We start from the raw sequence: 22,017 nt of genomic DNA, 5'->3' as shown, positions 1-22,017 counted from the left end.
TTTGAAAGTTTTCTCAAACCCGAGATAAAGGTCGGAAGAGCAATAATTGCAAGGAACACTAATCGGTAGAACACTAACTCAAAACTATTATTATTATCGATATTTTGTATATGTGTATTAATTTACGAAACATTAGTAATTATACACATCTTAAACAAATATACAGTTATTTGAAATGCTTATTCTTCAAAAATAAACTTATTAATTTAAATTTAATTGAATTGAATAGTTTAATACTCCTCTCTATTTGCTCTCAAAACAATGACCTAAAACTTTACCTCACTAACCCAGATTTAAAGTAAAAAAAAACTTAAATGGAATGAAACATAAGAGATTTGCTGATATTTTTTGCAATAAAATTTTATAAAAATTTTTGAACTACTCTACTTTTTCTTAAATTTCTCAAACATATTTGCGTAAATAATTACGATTTCAAAAAGCAAAACTGCGATAGTTGAATTTTTTATGCAACTAAAACTTTTAATTTCATTTCCAAAATTTTTTAGATTATTTTTCCAAAAAGACAGGCTTTGTTGGAATGTTACACTTTGCACGCAATATATATATATATATATATATATATATATATATATATATATATATATATATATATATATATATATATATATATATATATATATATATATATATATATATATATATATATATATATATATATATATATATACACAAATTAACATGAAAAACATGAATAAAATAAAAATAAAAAACTAAATGGTAGAGAAACAAGAATGGTATAAGCAAATAGTCGTTGTCAAGACACATCTAATTGCCATAAATAATGCGATATTTCTGAATAAAGAATAATTATCCTAAGATAAAAATTATTCTTTATATGTGTCGATATCGCAAAAAACCTTATTTTGAAAAAAATCATGAAATAAAAGAAAACTGTAAAAGGAAATCAAACTTACCGGCGTGAATTAAAACGCGGTTATATATATATATATATATATAACCGCGGTATATATATATATATATATATATATATATATATATATATATATATATATATATATATATATATATATATATATATATATATATATATATATATATATATATATATATATATATATATATATATATATATATATATATATATATATATATATATATATATATATATATATATATATATATATATATATATATATATATATTGTGATGCCAGAATTGGCATACACATATTTATTTTCTATCTTTTAAAATATCCTTCATTACTTAAGCTTATTTTTATTAATAGAATTATTTTTAAAATAAATCAAAAACTTAATCTTTTTAAACGAACATAAAATATTTATTTCTTCTCTTCCAGATCAATGTAACGGATACTTTCTTTTTATTTCATTATTATGCAGACATATAAATTCACTGTCGCCTCTAATCGAAAACAAAAATCTATTTATAACTTTTGATTCTAATTTTCCAACGGCTAAATGTTTCGGTTGCATGGTTATAATAATTCACATAAATTTGTTGGCGACTCGTGATCGCCAAGGTGTTCTTTTAAACCCATGTGTATATGCTAGTTGGCTTTGTTTTTGGCTATGATATACGGTGATAAATCGCCGCTAATTTTGGATCTCCTACCCATACTTTCTCTGTCCGTTGAGAATAAATATATTCACTTTGAATTTCTAAATTGGTGAGGCTGGGACCCCTTTTAGGGGGCCTCCCCAGCCTCAATTTTCTAACGGTCAGAAATGTTGTTCTGGCTTTATGATCTCTCAATAGAGAGTATTATTATTTCATCCCTTTAAGGGATTTCTTATTTTGAAGATGTGGCCACTATCTGATTCAAATTATACTTAATAAAATCTAAATTTACATTCAATGATTTGTACATTATTTCCTGGAAACTCAACTGTTATTGTTTTATTCATTCAATATTGGCCTAAATGAACATTCATATATACCACTATCAACGATACGGCTAATGACGGGGTAGCAATCCCCCCTCATCATATATATATATATATATATATATATATATATATATATATATATATATATATATATATATATATATATATATATATATATATATATATATATATATATATATATATATATATATATATATATATTGTATATTTACCAATTTAAATTAACTAATTAACTATGTATTAATTATATACTGAATAACTTTACCATAAAATTATTTTTCTATTCTTTTTTCAGCCCTTGATCCATTCCTTGTATTTATAACAAATGGTATTTTTTGCATTCATTCATTATTTATTTGATTTTTATTAGTACATTAGCTACTTTGTGTTGACAAAAATTTGGTATAATAACTTTTGTTTAAATGCAATCAAAGACAAAACTATTTAAAAAGTAGCATAACAACATTTAATTTTCTATATACATTATTTCCAAACTATCAAGAGAACACCTAAAAAAGAATTTTAAGATATTTCAATACAACGATTTGCATTTCTTAGTTCTTGCTCACTAATTACCCATTTATTTGAATAAATAGGAATTAATCTAAAAGTATCAAATTTGTAGATCTGTAGAAATAGGATAAAATCTTTATAAAACTAAAGATTTTCTTATTCTTTCTCTTTTATATATCAAGAGAAAAACTATGAAATGAAGCACAACTAATTGTTTCTGATTTTTAAAGGATATATCCTAATTTACTTTAGATTTGCTCATTTTAACATTGTCTCATACAAACTTCCTAGCATCTTATTGTCCCCTAACATGCGTGGTATTACAAAAGACAAATGTTAATTTATTGCTGAAATTAATTCTACTCATTTTTCATAAATTTCAATTCCATTTAACAAAAATTATAAATCACCAAATGAAGCGGTTTTTATCTTTTTTTAAGGATATTTGAATAATACATTCATTCATATTTGCAAAATACTGAAAAATATTACTTTTTTAAGTTCTCAAAAATACTTAAAAACTTAAAATTATAGATTCGAAAAAAGCAGCAGGTTTGCTTTTTTTATTAAATTTTAAAGTTCATATTTTTAGTTACGCAAAATAGTTAAAACTTTTCATCTTAAAATATCATCATAAAAAATGCTATCTTCATTTGAAGAACATTATGTAAATTAAAACTAGTTTTTTCTAGGAGTGATTTTATTTGAGTTGAAGTAAAATGCATTTGTCGGAAAAAGAAAATACGTTGAAACATTTTATGAATTAAAATGCCTATTTAAGAAGAATAAATTAAATATTTATCCAATTTAAAACGTAATTACGTGGGATACGTGTTCAACAAACCAGATACAACTGTTATTTACTGTGCAACTCCAAAAATTTCGAGAATAATGTCCTCGATATGTTTTTTCGGTGGAACTACCAGCCTATTCTTATTAATTCAGCCTGAATTATGGGAAGCTACTAACAGTTGGTATGTAAAATGTTCGTGTATTCAAATATAAAAAAGTAAACAACGTATGTTAACGCCGTTTTAATGCAGTTTTAAATAACTGTAACTACCATACCACTACCTATCGCAACTATTCCCAGATCTCCATAGTTGATACATATTGTAAAATAAGAAGAAAAATACAAAATAAGTTACTTTATGTACAGAAATATATTTGAACGTAATATAGATGAACTCAATATATTTGAACGAACGATATTTGAACGTAATATAGATGAACTCAATATATTTGAACGAACGATATTTGAACGTAATATAGATGAACTCAATATATTTGAACGAACGATATTTGAACGTAATATAGATGAACTCAATATATTTGAATGAACGATATTTGAACGTAATATAGATGAACGTAATATAGATGATTTTTGAACTCCTTTAATCATGAAAAATAATGGTTGTGGTGGACCAATGAGTACGAACTAATAATGATAGAAACTTTTGTCTGTAAGATAAAGATAACATTGGCCTCGATAATGATAAGACTGATCGCTATGAAGAGACAAAAAAAAATTATGAAATCCACCACAATTCTGCTGTACCTCCTTATAAATGACAGTTAAAACTAAAAACTTTATTATTATAATTTTTTTATGGAAAATAATGCTATAAGTTTCAACATGTTATCAACAAAATAATTAAGACATTTCTAAAAAGTTTTAAAGTGCTTTAACGAGTTTTTTAAATTTATGAAATAAAAACCAGCAAAAATACAAAACTTTCATATGAAAAGCTTAAAGCATTATTGTAAGAAATGAAATTATTTTAATTTACAATTATAAAAATTGAAGAATTTTTTTAAATTTTAATATAGTATACGGAAAAATGATTCCAGTTAAATAGAGTTTATAAATTTAAAGGTAAAATTTTCAGCAAAGTTGAACGCCGTCAAAAGTTAATGTACTAATACGTGTTTTCTTTTCAAATTTTGAATATAAAATATATAGTTTTAAATTTATGCCAATGTGCTATTTTAAATATTATCATAAACGAAAGATAAGTTTTTAGTATTTAATTCCAATTAAAGACTTAAATGACTGAAACACTCTATAATAAAACCTTGAAACAGCAGATTGTATTAAATTAGAAATTTAAATACGTACTACTAAATGTCATAAATATTCCAGAACATCAAGATATTTGAATTCCATTAATTTTAATTTATTGAGTTATTTTATTGAATTAAACTATTCTAGAAATGCAGTTACAAGATAAAGAAAGAAAGGAAAAAAGTAAGTCTAGCATTGCTTTACTATAACGCAGTTTATATTTTAATTTTTAATAATATTTATGTTTATGTAATGTGATATTTATGTAATGTAAGATTAAAAAAGTAACTAGAAAAAAGCATAATTGCATAATTATATAATTAAATTATTGCATCTTTTGTAAGTTAATTAAATACGAATTATGTTTTAGTTAAATTCGATATGAAAAAACAACAACTTCTGACCAATATTACCATAGGTAAGATTTTGCTTAAAATTTTTTTGAATTCATTCTTATATATTCATTGGTAAATATTATATTTCTTTCAGTTTGTTATATATTTTTTCAATATCATCTTTCTCATGAACGATATTTTAAAAATGTAAATTTAAAAAGTTAAATTGAATATTGATTTATTATTGTTGTTATTAAAAAGTTTCATATCCTGTAACAAAATCAAATTGTTCAAATTTTACAACATATTATCAATCGTGCACAACTTATATTGATATAACATTACTATTTTTAAATTACTAACATATTTAAAATTATGAATGTTTTATTATTGCTTATTCCTTATATTCTAGCAAAAACAATCGTCCCGTTGTTTCCATACAATTTAGTTTAAATTTACTAATAAAACTAAATTCACAATAACTAAATATTTTAATTAAATAATATTACAACAGTAAAATTTTAACAAAATGCATCAATTTCAGTTAAATTCAGTAAAAAGTTGTATAGCCAAACACCAAAAATTGTAAATGCAGAAAATAAGAAAAATTTCTATTCAAATATTGCTTCTTCAAGCATTCTTAAAACTATTAATTTTCTTAAGAACGATTATTTGTAATGAACTTGAATTTTCTGTTAAATAAGATTTAAAATATAAAAATACATCGCTTTTTTAAGTTTTTCAGTGATTAAGCTCTTCTTGTCATAATTTAATTTAGAACTATTTTCTCATGACCGAACACATTTACTTCAAATTTTTGAAATAATAACATTTAGTTTGGTTTACACAGTAAAAAGAATAAGTTTAAGTTTATTAAAATGAGTTGAGATAGTAATATTTTTAATCATTGTCTCAAGTTTCACCATTTGCATCATGCACTATTTTTTTCATTTAAAATGAGTAATAAAACGTTTATTTCCCTTAATCCTTGGAATACCTTATCTTGTAACAAAATGCACAAACTATATTACTTTTCTGAAGACTAAGATTATTTTTAATGTGCTTTTTCTTTAAAGCATTGGAATTACAAGAAGAAGAAAGAAACAAAAGTAAGTAAAAAATTTCAAAAAATTTAACACGTTTCTTGGTATCAGCCGTAGATTATTTCTGAATTTCATTGGGTAATAATTCAGACATAACTTTAGTTATTATAATAAAATACCATAGACTAATTGTACACTTTCGCAACTCATACTTTTCAATAAATTCGTACTGCAAAGAAAACGGAATAATACTGCTGTTAACAAAGAGATAATAGTAGTATATGGGGGGGCTAGAGGACACTTTTGCCCTTCCCTATATACTACTATTAATTTCCTATTTTTAATATTAAAAAAATTTAAAATAGACCAATATTTTACATTTTTATATGAAATATCAGTATATTTAAAAATTCTTATTTTTATATTAATAATTTTTATTTTATTAAAACCTTATTGAAAATATCGTTTTTTATTTTACATGTAATTCATAATCGTAATATTTATTTTTACCTTTAAAATCAAAAATATATTTTCCACTATTAATTTTTCTTATAGCTTTATCAGATAATTCACCATGACATTTCGAGAGATAAAAATCTTTCTCATCATTGTCTACTTCTAATCTAGCTATAATAGAGTCACCGTATTTTGTATTTATTTTTCTCAATGATATTAAATTATATTTACCTATCTCGAGTTCATTTAATTTGTATGTTTCAGGAAATCGTTTGAGGTCATTAAATTCTTCCATTTATTTAAGAACATTTTTTGTAATATAATTTCTATAATACATACACTTGTATAACGAACATCCAGGTCCTAAAATTTTAGTACATTTAGGTACATCAATGTCAATAGATGGTATATTCAATTCATCTAATATCTCTTTTTCTAAAATACCTCCTTTATAAGCAAATGTACCACCATATAGTTGATATAGGTTATTTATATAATTTTTTACATCTAGATGATTTATCCATAAACTATTCTTATTTCTATTAAATCTTAATCCGTGTACTTCTGAAGTACATTTACGTACAATCTTCAATTCTTGATCATTCAATTCACAATTAGGTGTAAATACGCCAATATATTCACCGATTGGTAAATTTAAATGAACCCATCCTATCTCTCTTAAAATCTTACGACTGGGAAAAATAAATCCCTGAATGTTTAGGATGATTGTAATCTTATCCATTTATTAAGAAACATTTTTTTAAAAGCCAAAAGGTACAGTATCATAATTATCTAAAAGTCTACGTTTATCGTATCCAAAGGTATAACGTTTATTTGTTTTAATACTTGAAATATTCCTATCTTTTTCGATTTTAAACTGATTGATTTCTACATCTAAACAATCTGTTTCACCTGTTATTATTTTAGTTCTATTATCAAAGTCTAATATGGTTTCACTCTGATAAGACATTTTAAAACCTTTTACTTTTCCATGTACCGATTTATCATTTAATTTATACCCATAATCTTTAGAGGCTCCAGCTATCCAAGATGTAATATATTTATCATTTCCCAATTCATCAGTCCATTCTCCTAACATACATCCCGTTTCAATTTTATTGGTTCCGTCGTCTATATATACTATACTATCTGTATCATAATAAAGTACTTTATCTCCTAATTTATCTAACATTTCATATAATCTAATTCTGGCAGAACTAGTTGTAAAAGCAGCTATATATATATTAGTATTGAAGTTATTTTTTTCAAATTTATCTTTCATTTTATAACTCATTTCCACACAATCGTCATTTAAAAAATTCATATTCAAATCTTTAATAGTATCATTTAGAATAATTCTATAAAAATCTTCAATTTCCATCACATATTCAGTTTGTTTCGTATTATTTCTTTGACCAAACTTACCCCATAAAGAATTTAAACATATTTTAGCTATGAATCTTAAACCTGGATTTTCTTCAATTTTATCTAAATTAATACTTAATTTTTCCTTAACTACTTTTCTATACTCTTCTTCATTTTTGAAATTATTTTTCCACTTGTCACATGTTTCTAATTTTATTTTTAAAAACGTCTTGACATATTCTTTAAACAGTTCATTCGTTTTATTTTCGAAATGCCACACTTCATAAATATTCAATATTTTATATCCTTTTTTAATAGCTAATCTGATCTCTTCAGTAGTCCAAGTTCCGATTATACATCTATCGCTATCATCGTGTTTACATTCTGAATTTCTTATCTCGTAACAAATTTCACATTTCTTTTTTTCTAAAGTGGTTTTGAAATGATTACATTTTATTGTTTCAGAACAAGTTCTACATAATGAAAATATTAATTTTTCTTCTTTATAAGGTAATACTGGATGATATAATTTTCTAGGTGGAAGTACTTTACATTTTATTAATCCATACCAATTTTCATCGTATTTTTTAGGATTAAATATTTTGATTGGATGACCTTCTGGATAGTTATCAAAATAATTTACAGTAGGATATAAAGAACATACGTCAATATATCTACCTTTTTCATTACTTTTCATTTCATATTTTAATTTGGTAGGTTCACATCTTCCACCATAAAAAGCATCTCTAGGATTTAAAGGTTCTATAAAATCTCTCTTCCATTCTTTTTTCATGTATTGTTTCATATCCTTATTATTATCAAAATCACACTCCCAGATATTTACCAATTCATAACCCGCTTCAATTATATTTTTATTGATCTTCTTAGTTCGTTTATATAAATCTTCCATGAGCAATTGATTAACAGTGTTTACTTGTGTTCTAGTGAAACATTTGTTACATCCATGCCAGAAACATCCATTAAATTGAAATACTGTATTTTTATAAAATCCATCTACCTTATAACATTTTTCACCTAATTGTAATTTTTTCTCTCCTCCATTCAAAGCATGGCGTATATTAATATTTTCCTTTTTTGATATGTAATCTAACCAAGCTATTGATTTTTTACTGTACTGATCTTTTTGAATGACAATTTCATCAATAGCTATTGTGTTTTCTTTCAAGAATTTATCTCTGTAAATGGCCATACATAAACCAGCTAAAGTTACATATTTAAACGGATCTACATTCACAGTTTCTAAGAATAATCTTCTTAATTCTATACAACCTTTTCTTAAAATATCTACATCAGATCTACAGTATTTTATAAATTCCTTTTGGAAATCAAAGGTTTCATGTTTAATGGAATCATACCATTTATCAAATTTTTTCCTGTCTTCATTAACCATATAATTATATCCATAGTAATATTTATCTGGATATTTACCAATATAATTTTGATTCTTTTGTTTGTTGAATAAATGAGGAAAATAACCCTTGGCCAGTTCATTTAAACCAAATGTTTTAGGAAATTTTTTAAGTGGACACATTGTAAAATTAATAGAATCAATAAACCTTATATTATACTCATCAGCTTTCATATATATTAACTTATTTCCTTGATAAATTGTGAATATTTTTATATGTTTTTTAAAACAATACTTAGCTAAAAATTGAAAATCAAATCCTTTTCCATAATGAGCTATAACTGTATATCCAACGTTTATAGCTGTATATCCATCAAATAACCACTCACAAAAATCGTTTTCATTTTTAAATTCTGTTTCGTTTCCATGAAAATCATGACATATAACTAGATTCACTTCATGAATTCCTGTATCTTGCTGGGTTTCAACATCAAAAAATAAGTATTTTTCTGTATAATCATCTTTACATTTTTCACACCATTCTTTTTTATTACATTCATTTTTTACGCAATTATCTTCACATACACCTCCTTTACTTTTTTCATTTTTCATGAAACACTCATGACCTTTTATAACCCATTTCCAACAATTATTACAACGATATTCACCACATATATGTTCATCAGGGTCTCTGTCCTCTCTATTAATATTTCTTTTACATTTTAAACATTTCCATAAAACTTTACAAACACTAGGTTTTTTCTTTGAAAATTTGTTATGATTATTATAACAACCTTTTCCTTTAAATTTCCGATTACATTTTTTACAAAATATTTCCTCTCCTTCACAATTAGATTCTTTAACAAAACACCTATCACATTTTAAAGGGCATTTATGTTGATTTGAACGTTTATAACCCACTTTACAATAATTACAATAATTATTCTTACCTAAAAATCCTGTCATTGATGTAATGACATCGAAATGATTTCTATTCTTATATATAAAAATACATGTTGATTTATAATCACCATTATATATAATTTCATTACCATTTTCTCTACAAACTATATTGATCTGAATGTCTAAAAAATTTTCAAATATTTTAACTTCTTCTAAACTACACACTTCTAAAGGAATTTTACATACATCATGTAATTTTATAGCTAATGTTTTTTGTAAAACACGACCTTTTTTAATATAAATTATTTCATTACTTGATAATTTTTCAGTACATAATTTATCACTTAACAGTTCAGGATTTTGGATAGCTAAAGCTGTTACAATTGATCTAGCCAAACATATATTATCATCATTTTTTATTTGACAAATACTTTTCTTTTTTGCTGGATCTGTTTCAGAATACATTTTTAAAGCCTTGTGTCTACCACCATGAGGTAATTCGATGACATTAAAATCAAATATACACTCTGTTATATCGAGTTCTTTATATTCAATTTGGTTGGATAATTTATCAATGTATTCATTAAAAGCAGTTTTAGTTGACATAATTTTATCATGAAAAGGTACATTTAATTTAGGATTATGTATAATTACATCTACTTTTCCTATAATATTTCCAATAGCCCTTTTAAATACATTTCTTAAAATATTATAGTATTGTTCAGGTAAAATTTTAGATCCTACCACTCTATATTGTTTTCTATAAACTTTATATTTTTCAATATATTGACCTCTGAATTCAATAATTTTATAATCTGGTTTAACGAAATTTTTAAGATTTACCTCTACTTTTACCTTATCTTTTATTTTTTGAGGCCTATACAAAGCATTTAAATTAGTTTCAGTTAAAATATTTTTTTCTACTTTTGGTATAAATTTACCATCTTTATATTTTAAATTATAAGAATCAAAAACTTTTTTTAATTCATTTCTATACTTAGGATATTTATTAAATAGTTTAGTTTTGTTTTCCATATAATAAGAAGCATCCAATCCTAAATAATCTGATAAAACAGATTTATAATTTCCTGTACTTTTGATATAAGAAACTACTGATTCAATAATATTTGATTTTAATCTCTTATCAGTCAGGACAGGAATTTTAAGTTTAGTTATCAATTCTCTTAGTTTTTTAATACTGAAAGTTGAGAGTACATTACTCAAGTGTTTGAACTCCTTTGTCATGTTACTCATTTATAAGGAAGAAAATTTATAAATACTTTTATAAAAAGGAGTTCATACGTTTTATATGAAAATTACTTCTAAAATGTCTTTGTTTATGTGAATAAGTATAATTTTTGCCACAATCGCATTCATAATATATATATTTTCTTTTAAGATCACAATCTATACATCTTTTAAATAAATATTTTTTATATTTGTAAAATTCGTCAGCTGATTTCAAAGTCTTACAATCGCAACAAAATTTATCTTCCATTTATTAAATGGAGTTTTTATAAATACTTTTCTGTCTCTTTAAGAAACGAATTCCAAATTTCATCATAAATGTTTTGTTTTTTCGGACTACCTAACTTAATATTATTAGGAATATTATAATAATCACATATCTTTTTCATAAAATATTTATAATTTAAACTCTTTTTAAAATACATATAATCTAAAAATTTTAAAAACATTTCATCTGCTTCAACTGTAAAAACCAAGTTCAATTTTCTTTTTAACTTTTTAAAAAAACTAATTCTCGAATTGTATCTCTGTTTTAAAAAAATATCAAAATCTTTCGTGTCATAAAAATATTCATCTTCTTCTGAATCGTAACTTATTTTTTTATTCTTAATTTGTTTAAATATCTCTGTATAAACATTTTCCATTTATTTAAAAGAATATTTAAATATGTGTTCTTTCTTTCTATTGCGCAATCACAGCCACCGAGATGGCTTTTATTGCACAATTCCTATGAGAGCCATAAAGATAGCTCTCTTACGTCACAGGCCTTATTGCGTAATCATTACAGCCATCTAGATGGCTCTCTTACGTCACAGACCTTATTACGCAATCATTACAGCCATCTAGATGGCTCTCTTTCGCAAGACATCAGCTTTTCCGAATCTTTTTTAAAACAATTAAGACTAAAGGAATTTTACAAAGTTAATTCAACAGATCGAAGCTTTAAATTAATAAACTTAGAAAATAAAGTCTTATTATTTTTAGTTATCTAAAATAATAATAATAAATAAAGCTTTAAAGTTCGTTTTCAGAAACTTTACGTTAAATAAGAAAATTTAAAATAAGAATAATTAGTATAAGAAAATTTAAAATAAGAATAATTAGTATAAGAAAATTTAAAATAAGAATAATAATGAAAATAAGAAATATTTAAGTAATTCGTTTAATAAAACTATAAGTAATTCATTTTCAGAATAATAAAATACAATAAGAATTAAAAAACATGCAGGAAAAATAATTTGAAAATACAAAAAAAAAAAGAAAAGAATAATCTACTTAACTTAAATCTTAAATATAATAACCTACTCCTTCGACGATTTGAACTCAAATGAACGAAACACGGAAGTAAATGATTTCGAAACGTGTAGAAACTTCCAGAAGGAAACGACGTCATTTCGATGAATCATTTGTTGCTCGACTGATTTGAAATAAAAGCATTTATAGAAATGTTTCCTAATAAAATGGCTTCTTTAAAAGATGTTTGTTATGAGCAAATTAAAGATAGTTATTATTATGGATTGTTTGGAGATTTTAAATTAATAATAGATAAAAATACTGGATATTTCAATGCTTCTAAGCTATGTAAATCAGGAGGTAAAAGATTTAAAAAGTGGTTAGAAAATAAAGAATCTAAAGAGTTAATTTTATATTTAACTAAATTCCTAGAAGGCCCGAATTCGGGCCCTCTAGAAAATTCATTATTTTATGAAATTAAAGGTAGAAATGCAACTGAATTAAAATATAATGGGACTTATGTTTCTAAGGATTTAATTACAAATATAGCTTGTTGGATTTCACCTGAATTTTCTAAAAAAGTAAACGATGTTGTAATTAATTATTATGCTAATAAATTTAATGAAAAATATAAAAATGATAATGATAAACTTCAAAAGAAATTAGATATAATAAAAATTAAAATGAATGACTTAAGAATAAAAAATAAAAAATATAAAGAAGACGTAACACCTAAAACATCTCAACCTAGAAAATTAAACATGTTTACAATAATAGAAAAGAATAAAAATGATTCTGATTATCATTATTATGTTATTAGATGTCAAAGAGGTTTATATAATAAAACTATACGAGATTTAAAACTTAGATATCCTAATTTAAAAATAGCTCATGAAATTCAATATAATCCGAATGCTATTAATTTATTTAACAGAATAAAAGAAAATATTTCTTATATAGAAACTAAATTTAATCATTTAAAATTAAAAGATTATGATATTGAAAGATTTAAAAATGATATAATTCAATTGATTCCTAAATTAGAATAATATTTTTTTCATCTATCCAACTATTAAATTCTTCAGGGTAACCTAGCCATTTTACGAATAACTTATTATCTTTTCTTTTTATTATTTTTTCAATCTTATATGTTTCATTTTTCTTATTATATTTTACTAATTCTTTTTCATAATAAGTTCCGTTAATTTCTTCACCATTTAAATCTTTCACTCTATAAGTTATAGGATCTGTTTTCAATATTTCAGATATTATAAAAATTTCTTCTGTAAATGTAGGATGATAACCTCTGGTAAATGTTTCTTTATATTTTGAAATTCTAACTTTATCGCCTATTTTAAACTTTGGTTTCTTTATTTCTTTTTTAGAAAATAAATTATTGTATACGATACTTTCATTTTCTGTCCGACTGGCTTGTGAGGGTGTCATTTTAATAGATCGATGATAAGAATTATTATAATTACAAACTAATTTATCTAGTACTTCTAAGTATTTATTTGTATTATTTGCTGCCATATATTTTCTTATTTTTCCATTAATTGTTTGATTAAATCTTTCAACAATAGAACATTTTATTTCAACATTTTCAGTAGTAAACCAATGAATATTATTATCTTTGAATAATTTTTGAGTATCTTTATTAATAAATTCCGTACCTTTATCCGTTTGTAGTTTCTCTGGAATTCGTTCTTTAAATATTAACTTGAAAGCATTTGATACTTCTTCGCCTGTTTTTCTTTTTATTGGAATAGCCCAAGCATATTTACTAAACATATCAATAACTGTTAAAATATAATTAACTCCACTATTATATTTACTAAATGGTTTTATAAATAATAAATCCGCTTGCCATTGATCATCAATATGTGAAACGTAACATCTCCTTCTTCTAAATTTACGAATAATTGGTTTATGTCTAGTATAAACATCTTGTTCATGTAAAAAATCTGTAATTTGTTTTTGAGATAAACCTGTTTTTCTTTTTAATTCATTGATACCACAATAACCTTTTTCGGGATCATAATAAACTGTTTTTATGACCCCGTTTTCTTTAAAAAAGTACTTTTTTTAGATCCACAAACTTCACATATACCTTTCCTCGTCAATCTTCCATTTTTAGAAGTTTCTTCATAAACATCTTTAGTATTAGTAAAATTTTTACATTTTAAACAATAAATCATACCCATACCGAATGTTCTTTTGGCTTTGATAATAGGTTTAACAACTGCTCTATCTAGCCTTTCCCTGATTGTAGGATTTGGAATTGTATTTAACTCTTCTATCATATTTTTATCACATACATCATTTCTAGTTTTAGTATCTTTATTTTTAAGGTAACAAACATCATGTTTATATGCTATTTCATCTACTCTGTTAATGGGCTTACTCCATTCTTTATATGTTAAATCATCGTTTAATCTTTTCTTTCCATGTAATAATTGTGTTCCAGGTCCTGTAAATTGATGTCCTGGTAAATGCATTTCAAAGGGCAAATTATTAATTGTTGAATTGATAAAGCCAGATCCTTTTTGACCACATTCTTTACAACAAAATTTGAACTTTCCGTCTTTACTTAATTTTCCAACTTTGAATATATTACTTTTACACGTCATTTATAGGCAATAAAAAATTATATGTATTTGTAGCCATTCAATTGAGTTTTTTTAACGTATTTCTCTAAAGGAAAATATTTCAAACTTTGAATAAATTCAGCCTCTTTTTTATGAATTTCTTCTTCAGTTAATGTATTAGCTTTAAACAAATTCAGTAGTTGTTTATAAAATTTGTAAGTATATTTATACTCTTCTTTTCTTTCGGATATATTTAAAGATCTGTCAACCACTTCAATAACACCAGCTCCTAAACTCAAAGCTGATAAAGGGATTAAAATAAAACCAGATAAGCCAGACGCACTAAATAAAAACTTACTCATAGATAGTGCGATACTAATCTTTTGATAGTAATTATAACTTTTTCTGTGAATAAAAATTCTTTTCTCTAAATATTCTTCCATTTATATATACACAAATTCTTTATTTCGGTACCTCATATTAGGATTGACTAAGTCTAAAACTAAAAAATCATATGGTTTTTTGATACAGTTCTTATACATTTTATTAAATTCTTCTTTTGTTAATTGACCATCTATTTCTCGTATTATTTGTTTAATTTCTTTTTGTTTCATATCGAAAAATATAAAATAATTGCTGTTACTTCTGATGGTTATAGGTATTTTATAATAGTACTGACTTATATAGATAAGGGATGTATTTTTCTTTCTTCCTCGTATAAAAAATTCTTCTATAGATTGTTGATCTTTTTCACATATACAATCATCAAATACAACTAAATTCATATAGGAAGGATCCAAGTCATCTACGGTAATAAAATCATCTAGTTTGGAAGAAAACAAAACTTGATCTTTTTTAAATTTTTTATATTCTTTCAAAACTTCTTTTTTATTCTTTAAGCCTTTACATTTTTGAATATCTTCTAATTCTACATCTGTAAATTGAATGTATTTTTCTTGTAATTTTTCATACTTAGATTCAAATATGTCTTTTGTACACATGTAAAGTCTATCAAAGTGTAAATAGTCATAAATTAAATTGATTAATAAGTTCGATTTTCCACTGTTGGAAGAACCATTTATGATTAATCTAAAGGGATGTATAGGCAATAGAGGATGTTGATTTGGATCTTTAAATTCATCTGGTTCATTATAGTCTTTAATTACAATTTTAGAATACATTTATTAATTAAAAAATAATCTACTGCGAGTAAAAAATAATCTACTACGAGTAAAACTATTATTAAAATAAAAATATTTTTTTAAATAATTTATTCTTTTAATGGTTCATATAGCGGTACTCGTGTATTATGACAAATTTCAGCAAGAAGTATACAAACTATCTTTTCTTTGTTTGAATTATAAAATTCTTCTGGTAATATATTACTTTTATTTTTTATTAAAAGACAGAAATCTATTTTAGAAACAAATTCTATTACAAAGTCTTTATCAATATCTTGATACTGTATAATATAATCCCAATTTACATAATCTTGAAATTTTCTTATAAGGTTCATTGATAATTTTTGATATCTAGATACAACATTCATATTTAAACGGTCAGAATAATTTTCTATAAATCTTAAATCCAATCTTTGGAATCTTGATATTTCATACCAAGTCACTTTATCTAAATGTCTCTCAATAAAACGGATAGATAAGGTTTGGTATCTACATATTTTTTCCCAATCTACATCAGAGGCATGTTTTTCAATAAAAGGTTCATTGAGTTTTTGATATTGAGAAATAATATACCAATCATTTGGCTGCACATATCGTTCGATTAAAACTTCAGATAATTCAGAAAATTGAAACACATATTCCCAATTTAAATAATCGGCTAAACTTATAATTACATCTTCTGTAAGTTTCTTTCTAGAAAAGTCGTTCCAATTAATTTCATTGGCCATTTATTAAGAAGAAAAATTTATCTTTTCAATATGTAAATAAGGCTTTAATTTACAACCTCCTCCTGTTAGCACTGATAATGTTAAAACTTCATTTAACTTTCCATACGCAAACATAGTTATTGAATCTTCATTAACATTTATCTCTTTATCAAGAAGTACTTCTTTCACTTTTTCTAAACGTATTTTTGGCTTTTCATTCATTTTGTCACAGGCTAAAAAGATGGTAATTTTCATATACATGTTTTGTGATAATTTCAAGTTTGAATCTAAAAGTTTTGAAGTAGTTTCGTTGAATTCAAAAGTCTTGTAACCCACACCTGTAAACTGAACAAGTCTATCTGTGGTAGCGCAAAAAGTTTTATTATCAACGTAATATTTATTAGCAACGTCAGTATCATTTATGGGCCATTTTACACTCGATATTCTTTCGTTGTGGGCATAATAACTTCTATTAATTTTATCCCACAGTATACAATAATAATCAAGATGTTTTTTGGTAACCACATCGCCTTCTTTTTCAGGTTCTTTTACATTTGATATGATTTTATTTTTAGCATCAAAATTATTTTCATCATGTATTAAACTTTTGTCTTTTAATTCATCGACATATTTTTTAGTTGAAGCATCATTGTCCTCTTGAGGAGTAGCTATATTTCTAATACATTTATTTCTAGCATTAAAATAACCGTTATTACGAATCAAACACTTATTTTTTAAATCATCTACATATTTTTTAGTTGAAGAATCATTATCTTCCTGAGGATGTAAAACATTTTTTAATAGTTTACTTTCCATATCATAATTACCATCATTCGTTAATTTAAATCCTACACCTGGTGGTCCTAAAGGTCCTTCTTTTATTTCATTGTCGTAAAGTGGATAATAAGCAGCCATTTATTAAAATAGAAAAAATCCTTTATGTTTTCAGAGTTTTAATCATTTTTATATCCTGAGTTGACATATTCAAGGAGCATTTGTTTCTTTCTTTCAAAATAAAGTAAAAAACATAATTTTTAGTAGTATTATTTCTCAACCTCCAATTGAATTCAATCATTAAATTACTCAAGTTCGTATAATTTTCATGGTTTGCCAAGTTGAAACAAATTATAGGATACTTACTGAAATTTGAATAGTTTATCATACAACCAGTTTCAGAATTTATATTATTCATTCCTGATTCTAAAAGAGCATAATATAATCGATTATAATCATTTTTATTAAAGTCCATCATATAACTTACAGTGGGAACTTTAATGTTATTAATCATTAACCAACATTCTATCATATCCAAGTGATCAAACATCATATTATTTTGATTCATGTTTTCATTTCTATCTTCATATTGAGGAATGACATATAAACTCAAAACTTCATCAGATGTAGCAGGAATAGAATAAGACCCACTGGAATTTTTATAAAATACATTTGATTTGATAATGTTATAATGATCCCAATTTATTTCTATAGGAGTATTTGATAATTTTAATTCATTGAATTTTACAGATGCGGAATTTTTAAATCTAACATAAGGTAACCAAAGTGATAAATCTTCAACAAGAACCTTAAAATCTGGATTTTGAATATCTGTATACAACATATTTTTACTATCATTTCTCTGAATTTCTATTTTAACTTGGAAACCTGTCATTACTTTTTTATATTCGTTAAAGAAATCAAATATATACTTTAAAGGAATCCATATTTTTACTGTTTGACTATTTTTAGTAAATTTACATCTTTTTGAAAATCCTTCATTAAAACTTTCATTTAGTTTAAGGTTTTTAAAAAAATCAGTTATTTTGGTAGTATCTATCAGAGTTCCATTATATTTGAAATTGTTTCTATCTACAGAATCAGTTGTATCTACATAAAAGAACATGTTAGTAGCTTCCGATGTTGAATAATCAGGGGTGAAGTGTATCATCCCTAATACTTGATTCATAATGGCTTTATAATTTATAGTGGATTCAACTTCAGTATTTCCTATAATCAACCTGTTTGAATTAATGAGACCTCATCCATTCACTAGAGTAACATTTTCATTACTTATTACACCTCCATCTCCTTTTACAATTTTTAATTCTTGTTGCAGATATCCCGCAGAATATAAAATATTAGCATTTGTATCATTGATAAAGAAATTATATGTAGCATTTTCATGAATATTATTTCTATTTTCACTTTTTAATTCTCTATATTCAAAACTTTCGACGTCGTTGTTATAATAATAACTAGTGTCTTTCAAATCGTAAATTTTATCCATTTATTTAGGAATAAAAAATTTCAATCCAGTACCATGTTTTTTATTTTTAGAAAATATTTCATTCAATTTTTCTCTCACAAATTCCTTAGATTTATCTTCTACAATAGGACTTATAAAGTCTGAAAAGAAGCCTCTTCCTTGTATTTTTTTACTCTTTCTGTACAATCTTTGTTTATTCATTTATTTAGCAATAAATTTGTACTGTACTTCTTGTTTATTTAAATCAATTAGTTCACCTCTATGATTTGTAATTCTCATTCTAATTCGATTAATAGAATCAGATTTAACCGGAAAAAATATTAGTTTATCAAATTCTTTAGCATATAAACTTCCAGGAGGATTTGATGATGTAAAAGAATAAATAACTTGAGATTGAAACTGATTTATATAAGCACCATCCACTATATCACAGTGAATATAAATATTATCATTACCATTAGCTATATCCGCAATAAATTTACCTTCTTGCTCTTCCTCTTCATATATTTCAGGTTCAAAGCCTAAAATTTTGTACAATTCACTTTTAGATAAATCAATTTTATAATTCTTCTCGAGTTTAATACTAAACCTTTGTCTTTCTTCTATTATTCCAAATAATATAGGTGAATCATTTCCAAAATATTTTACCATATAACGATTCAAACCTCTTATATTGTAATGACCATGAGGAATAATGAAATCTGTCCATTTAACTCCATCAAAATATGAAAATTTATTGTTTTTCTCCGTAATATTATTCCATGAAATATACATTGAAAAAGACTGAAGAGCTATCTCTGTAAAATGAAAAGGTCTCGAATACTCAATGGTGAAATCTTCAGATTTATCTACGTTTTTCGAATCTAATATAATATACTTCATTTATAAAGAACAATTTTTTCATTTAATTTACTAGGTTCTTGAGTAAATGAATATAAAACTTCAATAGGAGATTTATTTTTATTTCTTTCAGTTATATATTTCATACAATAGAAACCACATCTTACAGAACTCGGACTTTGTAAAAAACTATCGTTATATCTAATTTCTTTTCCAGAAGTATTTAAATAACTTAGTATGTTTTGAGGAAGAAAATCATTTTTTATTATTCTATTGTTATATTTATATTCTCCAAAAGGATCAAAATATTCAACAAAATTATATTTTGGATCATTATAATAACAAACCCAATGAGTTCCAGGACCTGTAGATACATCTAAATTTATAATTCCGTTTTCAAATTTTCTTATCTTTTTAGGTAACATATCTATAGTAAATATACCTCTAAATCCTTTTTCATTTTTCATATTGTTTTCAATCATTTTGTTGGATATTCCCATGGCTGATAGACTCCCTTTCCACAAGTTTTTTTTTTTACCTGATCCAGAAATTTTGTCCAATACTTTTTTAGTACCCCAACCAGCTGCTCCACTAGCTGCTCCTAATGCTAAAGTAGAAAGTAAAGGTACTAAAAATGGTAAAAACCCTCCATTCTTTTTCAGTTGAGTCTTTGATATTTTAATTCTTTTACCTTTATCAATTTGGTTAATTTGTGTAGCTGTTAAATGTAAATCAAAATTGGGTGTTTTACTTTTATCTATTTGTAAACTAAGTTCTTCACCATTTTTATAAGCTGATTTCAATTTAGAAATCTGACTGTCGCTCAAGTATACTTTTTTTACAATATAATTACTCATTTATATACTAAGAAATTTTCCATAGTATTCCTTTACCTGATCGTTTGTCATAGTTCCCTCTCTTAAAAGTAAATCCAACAAATCTACAGTTTTATTATACAATTTTTTACTTTTAGAACCTTTACAAATTTTATCTGTCAAATCAACTAAGATATTCAGTTTATCTTCTAAACCTTTTCCTGTGTAATGTCTACCTTGTTTAATAGCTGATAAAGCTTCTAAATATCTTTTCATCATATTCATTTTATAATCAGCATTATCAATCCTTTTCTGATACTCATCTTTGTTGTTTGTTAAATTTCTATTTTTGGTTTCATTTCCTTTTTCTCTTTTAAATTGATCTCTTTTTGCTTTTGCCCTTTTAATAACTTCTTCAATATCTTCATCAGTTTTATTCCACATTATTGAAGGTAATTCAAATTCTAATTCTTCTAATAATTCTTTATCTAAATTTTTGTCTATATCTATTTTTAAAAACATACTTCCTACATCTTCAGTATAATCTTCCTCTGACTGATTCTCTATCTGAGGTAAAGATCTATAGGTCTCATTCATAGTGAAAGATAAATTATCAACAGCATCTTTTATACCTATCAAGTTTTGTTGTCTAGAAGTTTCTAGTTTTTCCATTTGATGAAGTACAGGTTCGTGAAAATCGGCTAATGATTTTTGTATTCCTATATCTTCTTCTAATTTTATTTCATTATTTTTCCTAATTTCTGATTGTAGTTTAACTAATCTTAGATCATTTTTTAATTGCTCTAACAACTTTTTATTTCTCTCTTTTTCAATACTTTCCATTTATAGGTAGTAAAATGTTCGTTATACAAGTGTATGTATTACAGAAATTATATTACAAAAAATGTTCTTAAATAAATGGAAGAATTTAATGACCTCAAACGATTTCCTGAAACATACAAATTAAATGAACTCGAGATAGGTAAATATAATTTAATATCATTGAGAAAAATAAATACAAAATACGGTGACTCTATTATAGCTAGATTAGAAGTAGACAATGATGAGAAAGATTTTTATCTCTCGAAATGTCATGGTGAATTATCTGATAAAGCTATAAGAAAAATTAATAGTGGAAAATATATTTTTGATTTTAAAGGTAAAAATAAATATTACGATTATG

At 24.5% G+C, this 22,017-nt stretch overlaps 1 protein-coding gene across 1 annotated transcript in view; it reads left to right on the top strand.

Annotated features, from left to right (window-relative positions):
• Positions 1-22,017, top strand: part of LOC107447044 (uncharacterized) — a 210,312-nt gene that overhangs the window by 65,728 nt on the left and 122,567 nt on the right. Inside the window, exons 63-66 of the mRNA XM_087167704.1 lie at positions 2,206-2,238; positions 4,636-4,671; positions 4,859-4,906; positions 5,900-5,932. Coding sequence (XP_087023830.1) covers positions 2,206-2,238; positions 4,636-4,671; positions 4,859-4,906; positions 5,900-5,932 — 150 coding nt within the window. The remainder of the gene's footprint in view (positions 1-2,205; positions 2,239-4,635; positions 4,672-4,858; positions 4,907-5,899; positions 5,933-22,017) is intronic.

Source organism: Parasteatoda tepidariorum, chromosome 7 (assembly GCF_982258835.1).
Source record: "Parasteatoda tepidariorum strain Cologne lab strain chromosome 7, Ptep-v5.0, whole genome shotgun sequence".
Classification (NCBI taxonomy): domain Eukaryota; kingdom Metazoa; phylum Arthropoda; class Arachnida; order Araneae; family Theridiidae; genus Parasteatoda; species Parasteatoda tepidariorum.
The sequence above is the reverse complement of the archived record's forward strand: the minus strand, read 5'-3'. Positions and strand labels throughout refer to the sequence as shown.